The following is a 27996-nucleotide window of genomic DNA, read 5'->3' on the forward strand; positions in this document are numbered from 1 at the left end:
GATATCACCATACTTCCCCAGCTGATTGATTAAATTAAAAATCGCAATATGCAAATCAGGCGTTATCTAATTAAATATGCACTAATTCGCATACATTTCTAGAACAAAAATCTGAATATTGGATGTTCAAGTCAGGTTCAAAATTCTTGTTTAATATTTAGAACATATTAAATTAAAAGGTTTTTACAGAGGGAATTTTGGATACCTCTTTTTATCACTCCATAAATCAGAAAATACTATCAACAGCCAGAAAAAAAATAATTTTCACCATTTTCTTTGGAATAAAATGTTATAAAATCAGGCTAATTATATACCAACAAATCCCTCTGTAAAAACCTTCAGAATATAGATAGGAATAAAACTGTAAAGTTTAATGGATGTAAGTTCTGCTGAAGTGGAGATTTCTGACTCAGAGCAGGAGAAAAAAACTTATTTTGAGAAAATAGATATTTACTGTAATTGAAATCTATAGACGCAAATAGGTAAAGTGCTATAAAACATACATTTAAAACGTGTATTTTAGATGTTTTCTTTCCACCAGTCTAAAAAAAACACTTTATGAAAAGCCAAAAAACTGACAGGAGCCTGAAAAAACAGTGTTTTTGCCTGTAGTGTCCGATTATAGCTTCACCAGAGTATGTATTTATGTATTTATTTATTTAATTATGCGATTTTGTGTCCGTGTGGTAGCAGTTGTTTCTACATTTTTTCGTAAATTTAGAAGAAATGTTAGTAATCAGGACGTGTAATCTCGTAGGCGAACACTAGAGGGCGCGACGCGTCATTCCGCAGGCGAACACTAGAGGGCGCCGCTCGCTATTCGCGCTCGTGCACGCTCGCGCTTCTGCTCACGCGTGAGATCTAACGGCTGACATCAGGAAACAATCAGAAGCTCTTCAAGCGATTCTGTTCCTAAAACAGGTCAGTAATAAACACTTTAATCATATTTGTGATGTCGCGCTGTTAGAATCGACCTCAGGTGTTTCTGCGACAGCGACGTTCTCGATATTAATTCAGTGAAACACAAATAAAGTGTCGCTGCGAAGACGCGTCGCGTTCAACTTCCTGATAAAGTTCATCTGCTTCAGATTAAAAATTAAACATGTTGATACTCGTGTAGTAAAACGCAGATGTTATGCTTTATTAAATTCAAAGTCAGTCGCGTTTTGGCGCTTTTCACGATCAAACGAGCTGAAGGAAAAACTCCTCAGATGTTGATTCTGAGTGACGAACGCGTTACTTCCCGAAATTCACGGAACAGACAAAATATCACGTTATTTGAGAGTCATTGAGTGTTTTTGAGTCACTGAGGTGTTTTAGATCAGTGACCTGCGGTGAATGTGCAGGTGTGGCTCAGGTGAGGTGCAGTATGGGAAACATCCCGGTCTTCGTCATCTGTACTTTAGTGCAGTGAAATATTTGTGTCCATTCCTGTCGATAAAGACGAGAAAAATAGATAAACAAAATAAGAATAAACGTATTACGCTGAATGAATATCCTGTAATGAAGATGTTGTGTTTGGATCAGAATGTCGGACACAGAAGACTCGGATCTGGAGGAAGGAGTGGATATTGTGCGACACAGAACCAAGATTGTGAGTAAAATTCAGAGTCATGTTTACACAATACTGATTGTTTCAGAGCAGCAGATTGTGTCGTCATTATTGATTCAGTGACTGTTCTGAACACACCCCTGATCATGGGTCAATCGTGATGATTGTTTTCTCTCAGATCTATCAGAACCAGTTCCCGTTTATTCACATGGAGCCGCCTGGTGAGTGTTTGTGAAACTGTGTGTGATTAATGATCGGCGCTGCAGATGTTTCAGTTCTGTGTTCTGAACGATAGACGTCATTTATGAGCGGTGGATGAAGATAAAGCCGGAGGTGAAGAAGCAAGTGGGTCATCTGATGCACGTGTCTGTGTTTTGGTGGCACATCCTCCTCCGACAGCAGGAGAATCACCCCACCACCTTCTGGGCCGTGGAGATGGGCTTCCTGGACTCCAAGTGAGTGTCTTGGAAGAGAGATCCGATTCAGATGTTCCTGTGAGGAGCTGAAGTTTCATTGCGCTGTTTTGTCTTTCAGTGTGTCGAATGATTTGAGTTTGAAGAGGCTGGAGAAGATCGAGATCTTGGAAAGCATCCTGGAGGCCATGGAGAAAGGAGTACGTATCTGTCCTGATGAAGCTCACGCTCCTCCGCTGGTTCTCTGGTTCTGATCACGTGTCTTGTTTTGTTCAGCTGTCTAACAGGGACATGGAGAGGAAAGCCCGAGCCGTGGTGTCGTTGAGCAGATTGTTCACCACGGTATGTCGCTGCGATGCTGCCGTGAGCCTGTTAAAGCGATGCTCCACCCGAGAATGAATTTACTCGCGCTCGTGGCGTCCCAGGCTGATGTTTCTGACTGACTTTCTTCAGATAAACACAGGAAGATTTATAGGACAGTAATCCATCTCTGTGAGTCCATATAATGCCTCTGAATGGCTGCCGCTCGATCGATGCTTGAAAAACCACACGCAGCGGCGATCCGCACGACCCCAGTGGATCAGTGTCTGCTGAAGACGAACCATAGGTGTGAGTGAGAGAGAAACTCATATTTTTAACCGTAAAATATAGTGTTGCTTCTCGTTCAGCTGCACGATTCTGAATAAATTGAGAATCACGATTTGTTTTTGTTTAAAATAGAGATTGCGATTCTGAATAGACAACTAAACTAAATAACGTGATTTAAAAGAGGTTCTGACAAAATGTTAATTGCTGCAGTGCATTTTTTTTATCATTAAAGGATTAGTTCACTTTAAAATTAAAATTTCCTGATAATTTACTCACCCTCATGTCATCCAAGATGTTCATGTCTTTCTTCAGTGGAAAAGAAATGAAGGTTTTTGAGGAAAACATTCCAGGATTTTTCTCCATATAGTGGACTTCACTGGGGTTCAACGGGTTGAAGGTCCAAATGTCAGTTTCAGTGCAGCTTCAAAGAGCTCTACATGATCCCAGACGAGGAATAAGAGACTCATCTAGAGAAGAGGACATTTTCTAAAAATAATTAAATTATATACGTTTTAATCATAAATGCTCGTCTTGAACTAGCTCTCTTCTTCCTCTTCCTCTTCTTCTCTATTGGAATTCCAGCAGTGTAGACACTAAGTGTATTACTGCCCTCCACAGGTCAAAGTTTGAACTAAATTGTCATATTCAATATGCTAGTGCAAGTATATAACGATTAGTTCAAACTTTGACCTGTGGAGGGCAGTAATACACTTAGCAGTGTCTACACTGCCGGAATTCCAATAGAGAAGAAGAAGAAGAGGAAGAAGAGAGCTACCCTGTGTCTCAATCAGCTCCCTAGTTCAGTAGTCAGGGCACTGACCAGGGAGTCAACCATTTTAAGGGCTGTCTCAATCGCAGAATCCTTCCAGGGCACTGAAACGTTCGCTCCCTGAAAAGTCCCACAATGCACCGTGAAAACCAGGGAGCATCGATGCTCACTATGCTCCCTTAACGGAAGTTCTGAAGCGCGAAACTTGAATCACGTGAGCCAACTCACTACACATAACGATACGATAGATGTTTTTAAAAATACAAACCGTTATTTTATTATATTTCAGCATAAACATACATCGCTAGACAGGTAATGAGCATAATCTAGCTAACACTTATAATTTATTCACGGCTGAAATGTTGCACGTAAGCAAATAATTAATCATAATGTACTTTAAATAACATTACAAGTAATGTCAGAAAATATCAGCTCTGTTGTTGTTCATAAATACCAGTAGTGATGTTGTACAATGAGGACGTTGTCACGTCGCCGGAAATAGAGTCATAAGTGTCCCAATGTGTAGTGAACCAGCAGCTTTTACTGTCCTTACCAGTGCCCGAATTCGTGTACACGATATACTGATTCACGAGCTCGGGAGCTAGGGAACTGATTGAGACACACCCCTAGTCTCTCATAAAGACTTCTTGTATCTTTACAGGATGAATCAGCATTTTTGAACGAATCTCTTGAATGAATGATTCAATGACAAATACATTGACGTTGATACAATATTTATTTGAAGCAACAAGTTACTTTCGAAAGGTGATTTAATTTTATTTTTATCGCTATCGTAGACATCAGCGTTTATATCCGAACTATAAACATTTTCCCAGCACTTCTGTGATGATCTGAACTATTGTAAGACAGAAATAATGATACTGTGAGGTTTCATATCTATACATGATGACGTCTCTCTCTGGATCAGAGTGTTCGCTGTGGTCGTACTTGTCAAAGGTTTAATAGACCGAGACATCTCGCTGTCATTTAAGAGTAAGATTGTGTGAATCGTGATTGAAATCTTTTAACGATTAATCTTGCAGTTGTGTCACGTGTCAAAACGTCCCCCTCATGATCGCTTGTATAACAGTAGGTGTAAGCAGTGTTGGGCGTAACGCATTACAAAAGTAATTCAATCACAGTAATATTACTTTTTGCTGTAACACATTACTAATAAAATTTGGGTAATATTATACTCGTTACAATCTCAGTAACAACATGATACAACAATGCATTTTAATCCGAAATTAAGTGGTGTTAGTTTTATTTTTTTACCAACACCAAAAGACATTCCAGCACCAGAGAAACAAATCTGGATGTTTGAGATGAACGCAGAGACGATTCTACATCTGGACATACTCCTGTTATTTTCAGAGAAAGGGACAAGAACGTTGTATGTGCGGCACTGAGGAAACTTTTTAGAAATGGCACTTGAAAAATCACCTGGACCGGTGCCAGGCTAACACTAGATAACTGAGAGAGCTTCAGGGTCAGAAGAGATTGTGTGTGGAGGACGAGAGCGCGGGCAAGACAAAACAACAGATGCAGAATATCAGTGAGCCGCGAGCGCTCGTACAGTCTGGCACAGTTTGTGTGCATCAATAATAATGGATCATCCATCGACGCTTCATCAGCGACACTGGTTTCTTTATCCAGCTGTGGTTTGGGTTTGAGCCGCACGTTCAGTTTGTATTTCACACAGCTCAATGAGAATCGGCCTGAGCTGCTCCGAAACAATCACAGAATACGCAGAGAGGTGGTGTTTGTTAATTTATGTATTAATAACACAATTAATGAATTATATTACTGTATTTAAATTCATTCTAACTTATCTCAAATATATTTTAAGTTGTCTCCATTCAGAGGCATTATATGGACTCGCAGAGATGGATTATTGTCCTAAAAATCTTCCTTTGTGTTTATCTGAAGAAAGTCAGTCATATATGGGATGGAATGAGTGTGAGAAAATGTTTCTTTCCGGGTGGAGTATCCCTTTAACACCCCTGGATTCTGACACGTCTGTCTGTCTGTCCTTCCGTCTGTCCGTCTGCAGCAGGAGGATTGTTTGACCGAAGCCATCGCGTGGCTGCTGGACTCTGGAGTTCCTGACATCCGTCGGAAGCTGCTGGATCTCGGATCGGTGGAGATTCGCTACCGTACGCTCCGCTTCGTCTTCAATGAGTGTGAGTTTCTTTTATGTCCGTTAACGACCTCACAATACTAGAGACTGGAGCTGGGTTGAAGATTTTAATTGAATCGATTCTAATTTTGATGAACCGATATTGATTGAGGGTCTGTTTTGTTTCACTAAACATTATTTGTAGCCGTCCAATAATCACAATAAGTTTTGATATGAAGCAGTCTCAGCTTTCAGATTCTGTCAGTTTTATCACTAAATGTGTGATCGCTGGACCGATCATTTCTTCCTCTACCACTAGTTACGGCAGTGAATGAACATCAGAAGATACAAACAACTCACTGACGTGAATCGTGTCTCGTGTAATCGCTCAGAAAAGCCATTCGATGACCATAAACTCGATAGTCAGCTAGAAAAATAACCCTAGAGGAGCATTTTGATTAATGCATGCACAATATTACTTATTCATTATACTTTCACTTTAATTTTAATGTTGTTTGAATAAATCTGTCATGAAAACAAGTAACCCTAAAAGTTTATAATTAACCCTAACCTTAACAAATTGGACTAGAAACATACCGTTAAAAGGTTATTATTGAAATGTTATTATAATAAAAGCTTTCAATTTAAATGTTTTTATACAATCCAGCTGTTAATTTTAACATGTAATATTACAGTAATGCAGTTTACAGCTTCTGTGCCTGATATATATGCAAACGAATCCATATGGAGGTCAGAATGGACTCGTGTGATTTGGATCAGTGTCCAGCCCTGTGACGGCTTCATGTCCGGGCTCAGATCACTAATGAACGTCTCGGCCCACAGATGCGCGTTATCTCCAGGTGGTGTCGTGCAGTAAAAAGAAAGCCATCGCCGAGCTGAAATCGGAGCCGGACTCTTGGACTTTATCGGTGAGAGGCTTTAAGATCACATGATTGAGTTCTTGTTGAGCTGTAATGAATCGAGACTGCAGTGTGAACGCACCGCATCTGTAGAGTAATTCACACCCTTTTCATTATGATTATTGTGGGAGTTCTGCTATATTAGGTGGAAATGGAACAGAAATAAGATTTATTTTTTGACTCTATTCCAGAAAAGTGACGAGATGAAAAACAAAGGAAATGAGCAGTTCCAGAAAAAGAAATATGATGTGGCTTTAAAGTGGTACACTAAAGCCATTAAATACCAGTAAGTGACAGAACATTTCACGATCCTGTTCATCCTCTCCATGTTGCACTTTCTGTTTTAATCGATTGTTTATCTTTGTGTTCTGTGTTTCAGCCCTAATAACCACATCCTGTATGGGAACAGAGCGCTCTGTTTGATCCGCTCTGAGAAATATCTGTGAGTGATTATTCCATTATTCCGACGCACATTACTGACAAACGTGTGTGTGATACTGATTGTGGGAGTTGTTTTCAGGAAAGCGCTCGGTGATGGAAAGAGAGCCATTATATTACAGCCAGACTGGGCGAAGGTTAGTGCCGTTTCACTGATTCATCCTCGTCAGTTTGAGTTAACGATCTGCTGGGAAACTCGCAGCTCATCCAGAGCTTTTCCGAAGGTTTTCTTCTGTCTTGCAGGGCCATTATCGCTTCTGTGACGCTCTGTTCTACCTGGGGGAGCATCAGAAGGCTCTGCTGGCCAACCATCAGGCTCAGAAAGTGTGCGGCGCAGACGCGGAGGGAGTCAAAGACCTGCTGCAGCAGTACGAGCGTTTCCAGACGGAACTGCAGGAGAGCAAAGGTAACGGCCGATCCTTCAGCTCGACTTCAGCCTCGTCTGACAGCAGATCGATTTATTTGTGTTGTTTCGTCAAGCAGACATGAAGACCAAGAAGACAGAAACAAAAAAGATTTCTTCTAAGACGAGGTTTGTGTTTATTGTTCATGTTGCTGCTCTGTTTTTGCATCGTGAGCAAAACGATTGAAGCTTGTTTTCCTGTAACGCAGAGCGCACGCGGCCAACGATTCTTCAGGTCAGCATCTGAAGTCCAGTCGTCAGCCTGAAGCGACGTCTCGTTCCTCCAGCCTGGAGAGTTCGGTGAGATCTTAAGAGCGCAACGCTTACTTTCTCACTAGTGGTCGACCGATGTATAGCCAAGGCTGATATATTAGCCTTTTTTAATGACCACATCAGCTGATAAGTGTTTCTGTTTGGCCATTGCGTTTGAAGCAGGAGTTTTACGTTGACGGCGCTGAGAACGCGATCTTCATTAGTTTACTGTCTTCTTATAGTGAAGAAGGTTAATCGTATACAACAAATATTATAGCATTTGCTTTTCTATTATTATTATTATTATTATTATTATTATTAACGGACTGCTCTGTGCCTGCTCAAAATCCTGTGTAAAGATGTAATGCCACATGAAAGCTGGACTAAATTATGCCTGCTGTGACCCACTTCAGCCCCCAGTATCAAGCTGTAATTGCAGTGTAAATGCATGCATTTATGTCACCTGAGCAGCATTAAACCGTCTGTGTAAAGACACTTAAGTGGCATTTCAGAAGCACTTCTGTGCCACCTGTGCAGTATAAATTTGGCAAGTGAAATGCAAACGCTAATTATCATGTAATTCTCAGCATTCACCTAATACTTTGGGCTTTACTCTGGTTTTGATGGTCGGTCCATGTGAATCGGATGTGGACAGGAGAGTTCAGCTGTACTGGAGACGCGCAAACTTTAAATCCTCGATTTCAAACTATATCCAGATGGCCGCTGTGTCACATTCGTGCCATACTCACTGTGTGCTGGGCACGCTACTTTTAAAAAGTAATTAGTTACTAGTTACTTCTCACAAATGGTAACATCATTATAAAAGTAACTAATTACCAGGGAAAGTAACTATTCCGTTACTTTTTAAAAAAAAATTCAAATGTCAAATAACTTATATTTAATATGTCTAAATATTAGACATGCTATTCTTGATCTGATTCGTGACTCATGATCCGCTCTTTCTCACAACATGAAATTTCTCTGTACTGTACTACGTGTTGGCAGCCATTAAAGAAAATGTAGTTTCATATTTATGTTTAAATATATGTTATGTTTTAATTTCATCTATTTGATTATGAAAAGTGAACAGCATGAGTAAGATAGAAAACATCATAAGATGCGCAATATATCGGGAGACATGGAGTGGGTCAGACATGATTTTGACCACTTCATTAAGTTTTGATTTGTAGAAAGCCTTTCTTTAAAGTGAATTTCGTTTTGTAAAAATTGTATCTTAATTTTAATCAATGTTTCATCAACCAATTGCGTGGATTTAATACATAAGAAGCAAATAAAGCAGACAATATAATCATGACATGGAGGCGCCGGCGCGATCACTTGCACATGAACTGGAGCGCGTCTTACAGGCTAAATGAACCCAAACTCAGACATGAGAAATATATCTATAGAAAGCTTGAAATGTCTACTTCTAAACGAAATAATTCAAAACGAAAAGTAGGCTACTCTCTGATTATGTAATCTGAATGAAATGTGCATTTTCTCTCCAGGCGCGTCCACAGAGATGATGAGAGTCAGCAATGTGAACTTCATCCTCTCAGCCGACACTGATTCACAAAACATTAGTTTATTAATAAACAATTAAAATGTCTCCTTGCTGTTTTTGTCACATTCATAATCATTACTTTTGCCGGTTCTTTATGGCAAGCTTTATGTGTGCACTATAGGCCTATGTTACGTAAACGCTCATTATGATGGTTTATTCTCTCCAGTAGCCTATATAAGAAATTAAATTAATATAAATGTGATTAGTTAATTGATGGCTTAAATGAACAACTACTAGTTGACTAGAAAAAAACTTTTCACATATTATCGATCCAGCATGTCACAAAGGGTATTCTGGTTTGAGCTTGTGCTCCGCTCGCATGCTCTGACACACACACACACACACACACACACACACACACACACACTCTCACTCTCACACACACACACACACACACACGCGCACACACACACAGAGCATCGTATATTATTATCAGTTTAAAATTATATTTGTGTATGACTAACCTGTACTGTTTCTTTACAACAAAATGCTTTGCCTGTCTATGATCTCTAGTCACACCAGTCATCATCAGTCAGCATGTGTCCCACCCTAACACACACACACACACCAGAGAAAAACACTGGCTGAGAGGGAAAACCGCTTCAGTGACCTCAATAGTAACGCCACATTTTTTTGTCAGTAACTGTAACGGCGTTGTAAAAGGGGAAAAAAGTCATTCATTTGATTACTCGTTACTGAAAAAAAGTAACCCCATTTATTAATTAGTGCTATATTCTCAGTACTTGAACAAAATATGATTCCCTGACTAGTGCACAGTGATTTACTAAAATATAAATTAAATTTCAGCAATGTTATGCTTGTGTTTTTACTGTCTTCAGATTCAATGATGTGCTTTATATCGGCCACCTGCTCTCTAAGATATCGGCCATCTAAACATCACTATCGGTCGTCCACTAATTCTTCTGTTCAGTTTCTCTTGCTTCTGTAAGTCTAATCACTGTGGTGTTCTTGTCTCAAACAGCAGAAATCTGAAAACTGGAAAAACCAGGATGATGCTGCAGGTGAGGGAGGAGAAAAATTCCTCGGATATTTCAAAGCGTTTGCGTCTGTATTGAACATGTCTTCAGCTTCAGTTTAAATGTGCACTGCTGCTATTCTGTGTCGCGTTACGCTTTATTTTTGCTTGTGATATCATGGTGCCATTGTTAATTTTGTCAGCTACTTTTGAATATACTTTTAGTCCTGTGTCAAATATACTTTTTAGTTTATCATATTTAGTCAACCTTATTCTGTTTTTTAGTCAGGTTTTAGTCGACTAAAAGCAAATTTTACTTTAATAATTGTAATGATTGTTGTCATTTAAGAAATTTTTACATTTCATCAGAATTATTGCTCTTTTTCACCAATAAGCACAAATCATATTTATCATATAAATTAACAAACTCTATAATATTTGCATAGGTTGCATAAGTGCGTTTATTCAGCAAGCACAATCACAAATACAGTCATGTTTGTATTTGTGAAACTATTTGTTTTTGTCAACCTGCATTAGGCCTGTTTGAACGCTGAAGTTGTTTAAAGGATTAGTTCACCCAAAAGCGAGTCATCAAATACTCTCACTCATCTGAAAGAGTTTCTTTGTTCTGTTGAACACGGCAGAAGAACATGTTGAAGAATGTCTGTGATCAAACCGTTTCTGGTCTCCATCGACTTTCACAGTAGGAAAAAAAAAGCGCTGTGTAAGTCAACATATTCTTCTGTTGTGTTCAGCAGAACAAAGAAACTCTTCCAGATCAGTGTGAGTATTTGATGACAGAATTTTCACTTTTGGGTGTCCCTGTCAATCATGGTTTTTACAGTCCGTTTAATGTTTCCACAGACATTGTCCTATTCAGTTTATTTGTGCAGGTCTGGAAAAAGGTGTTAAGCCTTACGTTGATTGTAGAGCCCTTTCTTATACCCTGTTTAAAACGTGTAATTCACACTGACAGCAGCCTGTGCTTCTCTCGTCTCTCTGAACAGACACGCTCTGTTCTTTATATCTGTCATCTGTTGAGCGTGTGCTATCTCAAAGCGAACGCCGTATTTCTGAAGTGTCTTCCGCCCCTCATCCTCCCTGCTGTCTGTTCCCAGCACTCATCTCTGCCCTCCGAGGACACCGATTACACGCGTGTTAACCCTGCGGTTCTTGCATTGCATTATGGACCGCGCTGGCATGCAAAATGAAGCTTGAATTGTGTAATTGAAAGAATGCAGTTTCTTTCACGTGGGCATGTTGTCACAAACTCCCTCCAGAGGAAGTGAGCGTCAATGTTTCCTGCGTGTCAAGTTTATTCACTCCCCCCTTCTTTATCCCGCTGCGTTTGTTTCTAGTAGCTGACAGGTGTTTAGTGCGAGCGGTTCGTCTGGTTCTGCTGGTTGTGTCTGTGATTTTTCTCAGGAAAGTTTCTTTATTTGAACATGTGGCGCATTAATCCCAGAATTCCCTTGTTTTCAGGCAACTCTGGAGCTCGAGCCCATCCTGAAGGAAAAACTGACCGACTCAAAGACGTGAAGAGGTAATTAACCTTGTCATGAAAATGAGCAGAAAACAAGCTAATTCTTTTGTTAGTTCAAACACATTTTAATTATTCAAGTGTTGATAGAAATCTGACTGATGTTCATTGTAAAGGATGTTTGGAGTATTTATGAAAAGTTATTTTATCTTTAAAGTGAAACTTGAGCTTCTAATGACAGGTACAGTCAGGCTAGATTTACTTTCATTTCACTGGAGGAGTCGCAGTCGCTCAGTAACAGGATGTTCACTTCTGTCTGATGATGAGCGTCTCAGACAAACACTTCACAATAGGCATGCAGTAACTAACATATATTTACAACTCATGTTCACAGTGCTTTAAAGTTAACTTTTGTTCTTAAAAATATATTAGTAAATGTTGAAATTAACAACATTAAATAAGATGTAGTGTTCATTGTTAGTTCTTGTTAAAGGTGCCCTAGAACTTTTTTTCAAAAGATGTAATATAAGTCTAAGGTGTCTCCTGAATGTGTCTGTGAAGTTTCAGCTCAAAATACCCCATAGATTTTTTTTAATTAATTTTTTTTAACTGCCTATTTTGGGGCATAATTAGAAACGAGCCGATTTCAGGTTGCGGTCCCTTTAAATGCTTGCGCGCTCCGCCCCCTCCCGAGCTCTCGACTCTATCACAGCATAAACAAAGTTTACACAGCTAATGTAACCCTCAAAATGGATCTTTACAAAGTGTTCGTCATGCATACTGAATTTATTACTGAATTTAAATACTATTTATTTGGATGTTTACATTTGATTCTGAATGAGTTTGATAGTGCTCCGTGGCTAAAGCTAACATTACACACTGCTGGAGAGATTTATAAAGAATGAAGTTGTGTTTATGAATTATACAGACTGCAAGTGTTTAAAAATGAAAATAGCGACGGCTCTTGTCTCCGTGAATACAGTAAGAAACGATGGTAACTTTAACCACATTTAACAGTACATTAGCAACATGCTAACGAAACATTTAGAAAGACAATTTACAAATATCACTAAAAATATCATGATATCATGGATCATGTCAGTTATTATTGCTCCATCTGCCATTTTTCTCTATTGTTCTTGCTTGCTTACCTAGTCTGATGATTCAGCTGTGCACAGATCCAGACGTTAATACTGGCTGCCCTTGTGTAATGCCTTGAACATGGGCTGGCATATGCAAATATTGGGGGCGTACATATTAATGATCCCGACTGTTACTTAACAGTCAGTGTTATGTTGAGATTCGCCTGTTCTTCGGAGGTCTTTTAAACAAATGAGATTTATATAAGGAGGAGGAAACAATGGAGTTTGAGACTCACTGTATGTCATTTCCATGTACTGAACTCTTGTTATTCAACTATGCCAAGATAAATTCAATTTTTAATTCTAGGGCACCTTTAACTAATGTAACTCTATTGTGAAGTGTTACCAAAACATTTTCATTACTTCAAATAAACATTTGACTTGAATAAAAAAAAAATATATATATATATATATATATATATATATATATATATATATATATATATATATATATATATATATATATATATATATATATATAAATAAAATTAAAACTGAATGAAAAAAAAAAATGACAAAACTGATAAAAATGCAAACCCAACTTCTGAAGCTAACTAAAATTCTAATGAAAACAGAAAATCTAGAGTTGAAATCTAATTCAGAGCAGCTGCAGTCGTTCAGTGTCTCCGTCGCAGTGTGTCTCGCTCACATGAGTGTGACCTTGAGCAGAACAGCTGCGGTTTTTATTCCTCACTGCCTTTATGTCAGAAAACTCTTGGATTCTGATGTTTATTCCTGGTGAATCTTGTCCTAGTGAAATGAGTCCCCGGAAGACTAAGAAAGCTTCATCCAGTGTTGCGGAGAAGCCAGCGGTGCGGAGCAAACACACGCCCGGACCGGACCGAGCCAACAGCCCTGCGGTCAGTGTCGCACAGAGCATTAGTCTGGAGTCTGATGTGTGTCCGTGTGTAACGCTGCTGTTTGTCCAGCAGGAGGCCACCAGTGAGGCGGATGCGAAAGAGCGCTTCTGTGCCGCCGTTCAGGAGGGTCACACGGCTCTGAGCGACCAGCGCTGCCGAAACGCACAGCAGTCCTTCTCTGTGGCCCTGCGGATACTGGAGTCCAGCGGCGCCGCGGTACTGACCGACCTCTGTACTGATTCACTGCAATAAAACAATCACTGATGCAAACGTCATCAAATATGGGACGCGTTCAGATCCTGCTGTAAAGTTTTTAGAATTTATGCACATCTCGGTGTTTCCATCCAATGTTTTAAATGCAATATCCCAAATTTCACATAAAGATAATTAGTGATGATGATCGGATCTTCTCTCTGGAGAATCATTTTTTCGTGTTTGACTCTGAGTCGTTTCATGAGGCTCGTTTTGATAGTTGAGTGCTTAAATGTTGTGCTTCAGGATGTCTTGTATATTTGGCTCTGATGTGAATTGGATGTTTTTGAGTGTTCACTGTACTGATGTTTCTGACAGGCACTGGGTTTGACGGAGCTGGATAAATCTGTGCTCGTATATGGATATGCAACCGCCCTTCTGGAAATCGGACAACCAGAGGTAATGCAACACAATTCAGCTTGTGTTTGAAAGGAAATGATAGTGTCCTGCCGTTCACAGCGAGAGCGAACGTTTACCAGCTGACCATCTTTAACTTTAACTTAGGAGACGAGCGTGACTGCATCAAAACATAGGGGAAAAGTCATATGACTTTACCTCTTGTGGTAGAAATTCCCCTATGCACCTGACTTAAAGGTCCCGTTTTTCGTGTTTTTTTTGAAGCTTTGATTGTGTTTATAGTGTGCAATATAACATGTGTTCATGTTTCGCGTGTAAAAAAACACAGTATTTTTCACATAATTTACTTATCTGTATACCGCTGTTTCCACTGTCATAAAAACGGGCTGATGACTTCCTTGTTCTATGAAGTCCCTCCTTCAGAAATACGTAACGAGTTCTGATTGTGCCAGCGGTTCCTGTGTTGTGATTCGACAGCTCTGAGCGCACCCAGAGCCATAGAGAGCGCTCCTTGCCCGGAAAGGTCACGCCTCTTACCATAACGTGTGCTGCACATAGTTTTACATGTGGTGTTGTGCTGAATGAACACAAAAGACAATAATTCCCGAGAGACTGAACTCTTTAATCTCCACAAGCAGCGACAGAAAATGTACAACGTTAGCACTCACTCAGAAGAGTACCTCATACGGAAAACAGCCATATACATAAACATAGTCCCCTCTTGTGGCCATTATGTGCACTGCAGTCCAACATTAACTATTGCAGTAAGGATACCACAATTATAATTTTCGGGAACCGAGTTAAACATAAATTGTAACCATTGATCTCTAAGTACAGTGTCCCTGGGAAGGCCAAACAAAGGTGATTGGACTGCGGGATGAAAATAACAGCGTTTCGACGACATGGCGACAAACACACTCTACAAACGCAACTCTTGTGTATTCCTGTGGGCGGAGGTTAGTCAAAAAACTGTTTTAGTGACGTCATTAAAGAAGGAAGTAGAGGGATGTAGTCCAAACTGGCCATTCGATGTAGGCGACGTCTGTTAAATAAAATATCTCGCTTGGCATTGAACTTTGAGCTTTAACATTTTACAGATTTTATTTATACTCTAACAACAACATTACACACTAACTAAAGTTTGAAACATGGGATCACGAAGAACGGGACCTTTAAGTTAACCTGCGGCGTCTCCTAATCGACGTCTCGTCCTCTATGGACGCTGTCATTTGGGAATAAGCTCTCTAGTGTCAGCTGACCTGCTGCGCGGCAGTAACACACACACTCCAGACAATACCTTGAATATGCTTTAATCACGGCCGGGAGGACCAATTTCAGAGAGAATCCCCTGAACAAAAGTGTAAACAAAAGCAGTTTTTATAGAATAAGTGCATGATGCATTACAATATGTTCTCTAATATGATTAGTTCTGCTTCCTCGATACTCCAGCTTGTTCCTGGGGTCAGGTTAAATATATCTATATTCAGACAAATGTGCTTCCTCTTTATATTTAGACACCATCTACTTTTGTTTCTTTTTTTTGTTATATTCAACACACACTAACTTTGGCTCAAGTGTTGGACTTTAGTTTTACAAAAGCGTGTAAATGTTAATCCTGCAAGAAACAGGAATGTTAGTAAATACTTTATGGACTTAAAAACTTTAAATAAGGCTTTCAGGAATACACGCTTCATGTGTCATATTCTGTGTGAAACGGCCTTCAGTCACTTTGAATTAAAGCTTCTGCCAAAAGCATGAAAAGAAGCTGAAAACTGTAAAAGTGTGAATGTCACTGATGCTCCTGATGAGTGAGTTTAAACGGTCTGATTTTCACTTCATGTATTGAGTTTCTTCTTGCGTGTGCAGGAACTGGCTGAAGCTCAGAGGAAGTTCGCCACATTGGAGTCGTCAGACAGGAAGTTTCAGTCACTGGTGCATTATGGGATGGGGCGAGTTTATCTTAAGGAAAACAGGTGAGTGTTGACGTGAACGCTGCTGTGCTCGTTCCTGATGGTCTTGGACACCGTGCTCATGTTCTGTGTTTTACAGGTTTGCTAAAGCTCTGGAGCGTTTCTCTAACGCACAGCTGATGATTCAGAGACACGTCACACCTGGAAAACTCACCTGGCCGACCACTAAAACTATAGTTGAGGAAACGCAGACGGCCCGTTTAAAGGTGATTATAGTCTGGTATTCTGTAAGCGATTTCGTAGGGCTCGATTGAAGATCAATCTTGGTTTTTAAGAATCCACACTGCTTCATCAAAATGAGAATCGATTAAAACTGATAAATGATTCCAGCCCGAGTGTAGATGACTTTAAACCTCTATTACGAGAAGATGGTGTTTAAGGTGCTGATCTGAACTCTCTCCGTCCTGAAGGAACATCTGGAGAAGTTTATAGAAGTGTGTAAGTTTCCTCCTAAAGCAGACGCCATGTGTCGGCATCAGCACTGCCTCGCTCACACCATCCAGATCTACTTCAGCGATCCAGACTTTAAGGTGAGCGTCGTGATTGTTCAGGAATGAGCTGAATCTGCAGCGTGAGTCTGAGGATCTGTGTTTGCAGGGCTTCATCCAGCTGACGTGCTGTCAGAGCTGCAGGGTCGAGTTTCATATGAGCTGCTGGAAGAAGCTCAAAACACTTTCATTCTCAGATAAGAACGACAAGGTCAGATGGACACGCGTCACTCACTTACACCAGAGACCTGAAGAGGGCAGAAACACTCATTCGTTTTTCTCTTTGGCTGCAGGATTTTCTAAAAGACTCATGTTTTACGCCAGACTGCAGAGGTCAGATCTGTCACATTGTAATATTTGGCTCGACGGGGCTGATAAAGTGTGAGGTGAGGCGTTGGCACACACACAAACACGTGCGGTGATGTTTAATGGCTTCGTTTGCTTACTAACATTCTCCTCGTCTCTCAGTTTAAAACGTCTATTCCTAAAATCAGACCTGCTGGACGAGCGAGAATCAAGCAGCCGTGTACAAGGTGACGTTTGATCCTGTTTGATTCTGCAGCGGCGCTTTAAGCTACGGATGTTCACGATGATTTCTCTCTCTGTGCCTCAACAGTATTAAGAAGTTGAAGTCTAAAAATGATCGCAAACTTCGGCGGAAACAACAGAAGTTGGCGAGACATTCTGCTTGTCAAAAGAGAGATGAAGTAATGGCTGCGGAGGCCTGTAAAGAGCCGGCGGCCGAGCGAGGATCATGTGAGCAAACCAGACACAGCCACTGTAGAGAAACGATATTCAGTTTTTCGTTTCTTCCTGATTTATTGCAAAAGGATTTGCCAAAAATATTTTGTGGTCAATTTCAACTTTTCTATGAAGATTTTATTCCTTTTAGAGGTCTAGAAATCACACTTAAAATTAGACAAAAACAGTCGTTGAAGGGGTGATTTAATTGATGGCGGTCATTAATTACTTTTTTTTAAGTGTGTTTGAAAGAAGTCTACGTTTATTTGAAAAAAATATTATTACAGTGTAAAACGGCTGTTTTCTCTGTGAATATATATTAGGGATGCACCATATCGGTATCGGCCGATATGTTCGTTTTCGATCTTAACATTTTTGGCCCGATAACATGTTAAAGGCGATAAATAATGGATTATTTCCTTCTGCTGAGACACTTCAGAAGCGCACTGTCCACCATGATGGTTTTGAATTGCTTGAAATATGCTTGAAATCTCTTCAAAAAGGAAATTACAGTTAAAGTACAACGTGCAGCGCAATTCTGTCATATGGGCTACAAAACATTATAACGAGAACATTATAATATGGCTTTTAATGGTGAGATTTTTGTTTTTGTAATCAGGCTTTCAAAAATTATATAATTTGATTTAGATTTATCGGCCAATATATCGGTTATCGGCTTTCAGATATAAAGAATTATCGGTATTGGCCAAAATGTTCATTTCGGTGCATCCATGATATATAGTTGAATGTTTCCTGAGCATCAAATCATCATATCAGAATGATTTCTGAAGGATCATGTGACACTGAAGACTGGAGTAATGATGCTGAAAATTCAGGAATAAATTACACTTTACTATATATTCACATAGAAAACAGCTGATTTACACTGGAATAATATTTCACTGTTTTTACTGTATTTTTGATCAATTAAACGCAGCTTTTGTGAGCAGAAGAGACTCTTTCAAAAGACATTAAATAATCATCATTTTTCCAAACTTTCAACCCCAGTGTAGTTTAGCCCATTTTCAAGGCTTGTTTTGTGTTGTTTCACTCATTTGATGTCATTTCTGAGGTCATTGAGTGGAAACTGCTTTCAGATGGACTGTAACGCTGATTCTCTCTTCTTCTCGTTCCCACAGCGCCACACAGAGTCTCTATTTATGTGGACCGTGTTTTACATCAAATTCATGATAACAAAGGACTATTTAAAGAAGAGTCAGAGAATATTTCTTTGTTTTGGGAGCATCTGCGGCCGTGGCTGGACTTGTTTGAGAGTAAAGGACAGGTGAGTGTGTTAAACGGCCATAGAGACGTCGAACTGCTGTCGGACCTGGTGGATCTTCTGCTGGAGTCCAGGAACCGGATCTGGGCGCGAGTCTTTATCCAGACGCTCGGATCTGTGCATCATATCAAACCCAAACTGCAGCATTGGGCTCAGCAGCTGGATAACTCTGGTGCGTTTGCTTTCCTTCACCGTCTTCTGTGTTCAGAAGTGAGAGAATATTGTGTAAAACATAAAGACAGTCATTGATCATTAACCTGTTAACCCTTTTTGAGCCAAGATCTGAACTTATACGGTTGTATATAAATATTTTTCACAGGATGCATTTTGAGTGTTTAAGCTTTCGAAGGATACCTAATTTATGATCATTACTAAAATATGTTATGGGGGAAAAAATTAATTTTAAAAAATGCTACCGGGACACTGAGAGTTATAAATAGTCTGTTGGCTCATGATTGATTCCTGTATCTTCATCTCCTCCACCAGGTCTGAAAGCCGCGCAGTCGTTCATCAGTCGTTACAGCGCTCATCTGGAGGAGCTGGACCTGAAGCCTCTGCTGTCCTTTACACCCCTGCAGGAGACACTTGAGAAATTCGGCACCGTTTCGGAGTTATTTGACCGTGAAAGTTTTACTGTAATGGAGTATTTAAGACAAGCTCCCGCTAAAGAAATGCGTCTGTTTATTTGGACTCTAGAGTCGAATCGAGAGCGATATCACACCTGTCACTCCATTCTCGATCAATATTTTGAAGACGGTACGTAAGTTGAAACGGGTGATGTATGTGTATATGAAGGGAGTTTTTTGCTAATCGCTTTGTTTGTTTATCTTTAGATGCTGTTTGTTTAGTCATTAAAAAGACGGATGATGAAGAGCACCTGGTAAGAGAGACTCTGAAGCGTTTCGTCTGTGACCGAGGTTGAGCTGTTGTAGTGACGCTTCATGTGTGTGTGTTTCAGAGTTCAGTATTTAAGAGTAAAAACAGACACCGCAAGAAGAAGCAGAAGGAGTTTAAGGTGAGTGTCGTGAGTGTCAGCGCAGCGGCGACGGGTCAAAGTGCTTCAGGCTAATCCGTGTGTGTGTGTGTGTGTGTGTGTGTGTGTGTGTGTGTGTGTTTCAGTCTGTTATTGTGCTGTCTGGAATGAGAGGTCATTCGAGAGATGAAGATGAGGAGGATGAGCTGTTCTCTGAGGAAGACTCTTTGTGAGTTCAGTCATTGCACATCACTTCTGTGAAATGAATCTTCTCGTCTGTGAGATGACTTTGCGAATGGGATGTTCCAGGTTGTTCCTGAACGGCATGGATCCATTCAGCGTTCCCGATCACCTGCGAGGTCAGCTGGCAGAGTTTGAGGAGCAGTACGCCGGATCAGCACACCGAAGCCATTACGAGAGAATTCTGGACAATCACCCCGACCCGATTAAAGAAAGTTTATATGAGTACGTGTCGTCTGTACTTGTGCTCTAGACTGATAGCGTAGAACATCGGTGATGGTTTTTGACTTCTTCTGTTGCACATTTTCACACACCAAAGGCCCGTTTACACCCAGAACCAGAACGATAACTGTGTTAGTGGACATTAATGAAAACAATAATAACTTTTTAACGATAGCTGTATTAGCGTCCACACCAGCAGACGATATGTCGAACGTCACATGACCGAACCGGAAAACTGGTCTCATTGCATCCGCTTGTCAGAGAAAGTGTTAACAGCAGTCTGACTGACGGCATATCTGTGGACTTTTAAGGTCATCAGCGAAACTGCCTATTTCACACTGTTATAGGCATTTTATTCTAGTAAATATCTAAACGTTAGAAAAATGAAAAAAGCTTTTAAATATCAATCTGCATATGCAGGGGACATCAGTTGTGCTCATCTTTGCTCGCTTCTAAGTTATCTTGAATAAAACGCCACACTTTTTTCATGAAGCACATGCAAAAGACCGAAACCGGAAGCGATCTAATCTGTTTTACAGAATACGGAAATTAGATTGCGCATAACCCTACTATAACGTGGGGGAGGGGGGGTTCCAGCTGATGTATGATTAAACATTGACAGCCAATCAGAATCCATCCTGCTTTAAAGAGCTCAAGCATTTAAAGTGGCAGATGACAAAACTGCAGCGCCGTTAATAGTTATCGTTCTTGGTGTGAACGAGCCTTTAGATAACCTCACCTTTGTGACTCTCTCTGGTTCTGCTGTTCTTCAGTTATTTTGCTCAGATTCTGGAGGAACACGGGCCGCTGTGCGCCTCAGACCCGCTGATGGTCGGTGAGTTGGAGAACTTTCCTCCGGAGGCGCAGCAGAAGATCGCAGACGCCGGCGGACTCAAATCTTTCCTGCTGGAGTCTCTGCGCTTCACTATGACGGACGACCTGATCGGACTGATGAAGCACGCCGTGTCTCTGACCGATAACGGCCAGCTGCCGTCACACCTCAACCCGTCCGCCCAAGAGTTCTGGCCACATGGAAACGCCTTGAGCGAAGCCGTGGCACAAATCAGTTTGGTTTCTTTCGATAACACAGACGAGCCTGCGTCTTCGGATCCGTTCCCGCTTCTCCCCGATCCGTATGACTTTGAGTGTCCCGTCACAGATTATGAGTATTTGACCGCAGACATGATGGACGCGGCTGCCGAGAAGCACGTTTGCGACACTGTAGAGACGAGAGAGGACAAACACACAGCCGTGTGTGTGTGGGTAAGATGTGCCACATGATGGGAATGTTGTCAGGATCAGTGCCCTCTCTGACCTCTGACCCTTGCCTCTTACAGGATTTTGCAGACCGTACAGATGTTTCTATCAACACCGAGCCGTACGCTGCCTTCGAGAGAAACAATGTGAGTGACGTGTAATTTAGTGTCGTTCAGATGCTGTAGTTCTTTAGTAAGTTTGAGTTATAATAATAATAAGCCTGGATCAGGACACTTTACACAATACAGATGGTTTCAAAGCAGCTTCACAGTAATAAACAGGAAAATACAGAATTGATGATGCTAACTTCATCAAAAATGAGACGAGATCAATTTAGTTCAAGTTTTGTTCTCATCTGAATCAAATAATATTACTGAATATTAGTGATCGACCGATATTGATTTTTTATAACCGATACCGATTATTTGCATGTTTATGTACCTGATAACCGATATGCAGAACCGATATTTATTTACTGTTATACTTCTGTTTTTGACAATTATTACAACACAAATGAGCTGAACAAACCATTTTATTTATAACAATCACTCCGTCCTTGCATACAAAAAAAAAACTTTATATTTATACACAAATAAATAGAGGGGTCTGAGTCCAAAAAATTAAAGTGCAATTAACTAAATAATGGTTATGTGGTAAATCAAATGATTATATAATCTAGGGTGTTTAAACGAGATAATCTTGTCAAAAATTTCATGCAGTGGCCGTGCTTGAGGCTTCCTGATCATCAACCCATTCAGGTGCTGAGCAATATGAACGAACTTTTTCTTCTAGACTAATGGTGAGCAAATACAACAGATAGAGAATTAAATTCAGCGCTTTTATTTTCAACATGCACTCATTCATGTCTGTTTTATTTAATTCATGTAAAGTTACGTCTTTATTGTGGCAGGACATGACGAATTACACTACGTGACTCAATGAGTTCGTCTCAATTGTTTAGAAACAAGCTGCATAAATTAACTATATCAGGAATTTATGTCTCAGATCTCATTTGTGCATGTCTGTTATGTTAAATAAAGTTGATTTAATTAAAGCAAACCAAGTAGAACATATACTTTACCTGTGCACTGAGTTGTTGTTGACTGATCTCCTCAGACGCCTGGGCTGCAATGGCGTAAATCTCAAAACAGCCACAAGATGGCGCCGTAAAATCGGCGAATCCGATATTACAAAACCGATACCTGATTATGGAAAAATGCTTAAATATCGGGAAAAATATCGGTAAACAGATATATCGGTCGATCACTACTGAATATTAAGTGTCTTCTGCTTTAAAGTCTGCATGAAACCACATTCACAGCCACTTCTGCAGTCTGATATATTTAGGATGTCACATGCATGCAGGACTGTGAATACACAGTGAATGTGAAGCATCAAGTGCAGTGCATTACCTCCCTACTGAAACTAGTGACCCATTGGTTAACATTTATCCAGTAGCATCAGGCCTGCCGTAAAGGAAATGTCCATGTTTCTTCCAGGGCGACATGATGCAGAAAGAGAAACAGAAGCTGCAGATGTTGAAGAAGCTCCAACAGATGAAGGACGATTATGTAGCCGTCCAGCGGAAGAGGGCCGAGGAAATATCAGCGCTTCAAGAGGAAACCCAGAGAATCTCACAGACCATGCAGGTAGAGAAACGGCCGTCAAGATCTTCTGAAGCGTTTCTGTGGTTCTGCGGCTCAGATGTACGTCTGCGCTTGTGTTCAGATCGCCAGCGCAGAGCTCACCATGTTCCAGCAGAAACTAGAGGAGGAGGTCAGGAAAGACCAGCAGGAGAAGAAGGAGAACCAGGAGACTCTGAAGAACCTGAAGATGGAGATCAAAGATCTGGCAGATTTACATGATAGGTCAGACATGCACTCAGCTGATCATTGAGAATGATGCGCACAGGAAAACGCACACACTTCACACACACTCTCTCACACACACACACACACACTCAGCCGCTGTTTTACTGCTGAATGAAACTGTTTGTTTTCTCTAGTTACATCAGAGACATCAATGCCAAGAATAAAGAATATCAGACTGAACTGGAACAATTCCTGGATGTCAAGTGAGTGTGGAAATATGCAACATTTGAAAGAGTAAAGTTTGTTTTTGTTTTTCATTTTTAAAATATATCTTATCTGTGTCATCTAGCTTCTGTAACTTTTAACGTTACACTTTTATATTGTAATCCTGTCGCAATTATTGGTCATTTGATCTAATCACAAGTTGTGCCGTTTAAATTTCAATCATGTTTTGCCATCCAAGTAAAGGAAATTATTTTGCAGTTATGTATAATATAATAAATGTAATATAATATAACTAATTGATTAAATATGATTATTAAAGTAAATAATTTTATAAAAATGAAAGTAAATAATAAGTGCCTATTAGGGATGTCCAGAGGCGTTCTCAAGGATTGATATCAGTTGGGCGTTTTTTAACTGATCGGTATCGGCTATCCTAAACCTGATCCTAATGTAATGACGCGTGTCCTGTATGTAACGTCTGCTGCAGTAACCAGCGTCCTGTGTAACGTGTCTCCTCTGTGTAACCTGTGTCTTGCAGTAACGCGTGTCCCGTATGTAACCGGTGTCCTCTACGTAACGCGTGTTTTCTACAAAACATGTCCTGTATGTGACGCGTGTCTTGTATGTACCGTGTGTCCTGCAGTAACCAGTGTGCGGCCGAGCGGATGAGCCTAGAGGATGAGATCAAGAGGTTCAGAGACGCGTGTGTGAAAGCGCAGAGGAGATCCACTGCGGCTCAGGTGAGATTTCAGCATCAGCTGGTGTGTTTGTCATCGTCTGCCGCTGAAGTGACGCTGGTGTTTGTGTTCAGCTGTGTGTCCTGCAGAGCCGACGGGAACACGCGCTGCGGCGGCTGAGGATGAACGTCTCCGAAGGCCAGATGATAGTCAAACACATGACGGAGGCGTCGCTCAGGTACGGCGCAGGATTCCCTCACAGTCCATCAGGAGAGATTGAGAAGTGTGCTGTACTCGTGTTGTGTCTGATGCTGTTTGTGCTGCAGTTTCCCCGCCGCTGTGCTGCTGTCAGCCATAGACGACTGGAAGAGACACGTGAGGGACGTGGAAGACAGAATCAGCAGGACTCAGGTGAACATATATTCAATATTAAGGAGAAGAAAGTATAATGAATGTGTAATTGATTAGTTTAATGAAAATGCTCCTCTAGAGCTATATTTCTAGCTGACTGTCGAGTTTATGGTCACTGAATGGCTTTTCTGAGGTAAATGTGACGTTATGTGACATTGTTCTCAAGTTGTTTTATTGACGTCTTTCTGCGGTTGAAACACTGGTCGATCACACGACATGTTTCATTTCGGTAAGTTCTGTATCATTTAGCACTCTTCTGATGTTCATTTTTCATGTTTATTTGCTGCTGTAACGAAGTAAAGAGGAAGAGATGAGGAGCTACAGCGATCTGTCACCACACATTACAGAGACACAAACACATTTATTGACTGAATTTAGTGATAAAACTGACAAGAATTTGAAAGCCGTTTCATATTAAAAGTATCAAAGCTTATTGTGATTATTGGATGGCAGGAGCTACAAATAATTTTTAGTGAAGTTTTGTTCACACATCAGTCGATTGGTTTTGGGATTGAAGAATCAAAACAAGAATGGGTTAATTGATCTGGTCAGCCCAGCTCTACTGAAGATCACTTCGTCTCACCATTACAGCTCATCACAGAAGATCTTCATGAGCTTCATCTCTTCTGACCCAGAGACCCCTAGTGTAACACTGCTGCTCTGTTTAATATCTTTCATAAAAGTTATGTTGGTGTTGACTTTGTGAGATCCAGAACAGTGTCGACGGAGAGACGTTCACGATTGTTTAATGATGAGATATATTTAGATGCAACAATCAACCAAAAACACAACAGGGTGTTTCTTTACGCAAAACATCTCTAGACATTATTTTAATCAGTATATGATGATGTTCTGCGTCGCGTCAGTTTTTTTGTGAAACTCTTTTGAACGGTTTGTTCGTTTCAGATGGAGTTTGACGCACAGATGGACGAGGTGAAGAAGGGCACTAGACTGTGTTCGCTGCCTGATATCAGCATTCCCAGTGTCCCCACTGCGCCCGCACTGCCGGTAAGAGCTCGGCTCCTTCTGAAGGTCACGACCTCGTCGTCATCATCATGTTCAGGCTCTGCTGCAGGAATGTTCTGGCTTCATTGTGAATCTTGACTGCGTTTGTTCATGTGTGCTGTCGGTGTGATCGTGAAAGATTGTGTTTTCTGCATCGTAACGAGAGATTTCTGGCTTGTGCTTTATATATGTTTCACATTTACAACACCTGGATTCTCCAGAGGGAAACACTTTTCCTCACATTTCATCCCTGACTTTTTTTGTGGTTATTTCTGAATGTAGAAAAATGTAAACACTTTAACAAGTGTGAATTATTATCTGAAAATGAACATTACGCCACAGATGAGCTGAACTGTTACATTCCCGTATGAAGACCGCGGCCCATCGCTGCCGTGGCTGATGGGATATTTTTTAAGGAGTGTTTTGTGTCCTGTAGGCGATTCTTCCGGCTCCGGTTCCTCAGCAGTCTGGCTCACACTTCTACGGCCCTTACGGGTCACTGCCGCCCGCCCGGACCCCCACGCCCACAGGACGGGTCACGCCGCAACCCGCTGAGAGGCTTCCTGAAGAGCCTGTGAGCCGCCGGCCCTCGGCCCCGCAGCACCTGACTGTGTACGAGCGCATCCTGGAGCGGCTCAACATGATGTTCCCTCATTACAACAGGTGCTGATCCATTCAGAACAACCACAACAACAACCAGAGCTGACACTGACAAACACCGACACACAATATATAAAGTGTAATTTATTCCTGTGATCAAAGCTGAATTTTCAGCATCATTACTCCAGTCTTCAGTGTCACATGATCCTTCAGAAATCATTCTGATATGATGATTTGCTGCTCAAGAAACATTTATGATTATTATCAATGTTGAAAACAGTCGTGGTGATTCTTATGTGGAAACCGTCATACATTCAAAAGGCTTAGGGTAAGATTTAAAAAAAACTTTAATTCATCAAGGATGCATTAAATTAATCAAAAGTGACAGTAAAGACATTCGACCATTTCAAATAAATGCTGTTCTTTTGAACTTTCTATTTGAATCCTGAAAAATAAAATGTATAAAAAATAAAATTTGAATCCACAAAAATATGAACTGTTTTCAACATTGATAATAATCATAAATGTTTCTTGAGCAGCAAATCATCATATCAGAATGATTTCTGAAGGATCATGTGACACTGAAGACTGGAGTAATGATGCTGAAAATTCAGCTTTGATCACAGGAATAAATTACACTTCTCTATATTTTCACATAGAAAAATTCTTAATAATATTTCACTGTTTTCACTGTATTTTTGGTCAAATAAATGCAGCCTTCATGGGCAGAAGAGGCGTTCAGAACATTTCCCTGGTTGCGGCTCCAGACTGTAGAGCGCTAGTGTTAACAGCGGTGCGTTTGTCTCTAGGCTGGTGTTGAACAGGTTCATTCAGGAGGTTCGCTTGTCCAGCGGAGGCGCTCTCGACACACTGACCTATGATGACGTCATCAACCGCGTGGCTCAGCTGATCCTGGACCATCAGGAGAACACGCGTGTGCGTAAACGTCTCTCTCTCTCTCTCTCTCCCCCATGTTTGTTTTGCTCTGGAGTGACGCTCTGTTCTCTGTTGTGTGCAGGATCACATGAGCGTCACGGATCGCGCGAGTCCTGCATCTGACACCAGAGTCACGGCATCGCTCACACACGTGTGGAAGAACGTGTCGGACAAACATCGCAACTCTGCACTGGCGGTAAGAATGAACCGTAACCCGTTATTGTTCGGCATTTGTGTCTGCTACGGAATTATTTCAGTTTTTCTTATCGCGGTGAGCGTTCTTTCATTTAGTGCCGCCCTCTGTGTTCATCACACCTGCACTGTTGTAAGCTGTTCATTATTGAGTTGAGTTGGTCTAACCTGTGTGTGTGTGTGTGTGTGTGTGTGTGTGTGTGTGTGTGTGTGTGTGTGTGTGTGTGTGTGTATGTGTATGTGTATGTGTATGTGTATGTGTATGTGTATGTGTATGTGTGTGTGTGTGTGTGTGTGTGTGCTGTCAGCTGAACATGGAGGATCCGTGTATCATCTGCCATGAGGACATGAGTACTGAGGAGATGTGTGTGCTGGAGTGCCGCCACAGTTTCCACAGAGAGGTCAGAGCATCTTCTGAGCGTTAGTCTGATGTGTGTTTGGTGCAGACTGAGTGACTGTGTGTGTGTGTGTGTGTGTGTTTCAGTGTATAAAGTCGTGGCTGAAGGAGCAGAGCACGTGTCCCACCTGTCGAGAACACGCGCTCTTACCGGAGGACTTTCCGCTGCTGCCCGGCCGACATCGCAAGAGTCACGCGCCCACGGCGGCGTTTCACTGAGACAACCGCTGCGTCTGTATAATCAGCCTCACGTCAGCCGTCTGCATCATCTTTAGTAACCCACATTCAGAGTTAAAGTTTGGTTTTGGGTGATGGAAGCTTTAGGGACCAATCGGTGATGTTTTATTTCCAGATCACATGTTTTCATTCCTGTAATAAAGTTCATTTGCATGAACTGATTTTACTCATCCACTTTTACCTTTTATTGCCATTTTAACCTTAATTTTACTTCATTAAACATTTGATCAAAGAACAATCCTGCTGT

General features: G+C 40.9%; 1 protein-coding gene across 2 annotated transcripts; it reads left to right on the forward strand.

Moving 5' to 3' along the window:
* The first annotated feature begins 772 nt into the window (after window positions 1-772).
* ttc3 (tetratricopeptide repeat domain 3) lies at window positions 773-27987 on the forward strand. Of its 2 annotated transcripts, none has more exons than XM_048181423.1 (46): window positions 773-921; window positions 1528-1594; window positions 1731-1773; window positions 1848-2007; window positions 2087-2165; window positions 2242-2307; window positions 5376-5505; window positions 6285-6370; window positions 6553-6647; window positions 6741-6803; window positions 6882-6936; window positions 7043-7205; window positions 7283-7331; window positions 7412-7502; window positions 10001-10040; window positions 11477-11537; window positions 13371-13476; window positions 13549-13692; window positions 14047-14127; window positions 15952-16058; window positions 16135-16261; window positions 16466-16585; window positions 16653-16754; window positions 16837-16929; window positions 17012-17076; window positions 17160-17299; window positions 18424-18738; window positions 19053-19322; window positions 19400-19446; window positions 19525-19581; window positions 19686-19768; window positions 19849-20004; window positions 20775-21264; window positions 21339-21404; window positions 22758-22907; window positions 22987-23126; window positions 23264-23332; window positions 23938-24034; window positions 24106-24209; window positions 24298-24382; window positions 25289-25390; window positions 25824-26050; window positions 26797-26923; window positions 27006-27119; window positions 27424-27516; window positions 27600-27987. In XM_048181423.1, the coding sequence occupies exons 2-46, from the start codon at window positions 1529-1531 to the stop codon at window positions 27729-27731; spliced, it is 5256 nt and encodes a 1751-aa protein (XP_048037380.1). In that variant the 5' UTR covers window positions 773-921; window position 1528; the 3' UTR covers window positions 27732-27987. The 2 variants fall into 2 exon arrangements, with proteins under 2 accessions (XP_048037380.1, XP_048037381.1); XM_048181424.1 differs by lacking the exon at window positions 773-921 and adding an exon at window positions 1084-1357.
* The last annotated feature ends 9 nt before the right edge of the window (window positions 27988-27996 follow it).

The sequence above is a fragment of the Megalobrama amblycephala genome, linkage group LG2 (genome assembly GCF_018812025.1).
Source record: "Megalobrama amblycephala isolate DHTTF-2021 linkage group LG2, ASM1881202v1, whole genome shotgun sequence".
In the NCBI taxonomy this organism is placed as follows: domain Eukaryota; kingdom Metazoa; phylum Chordata; class Actinopteri; order Cypriniformes; family Xenocyprididae; genus Megalobrama; species Megalobrama amblycephala.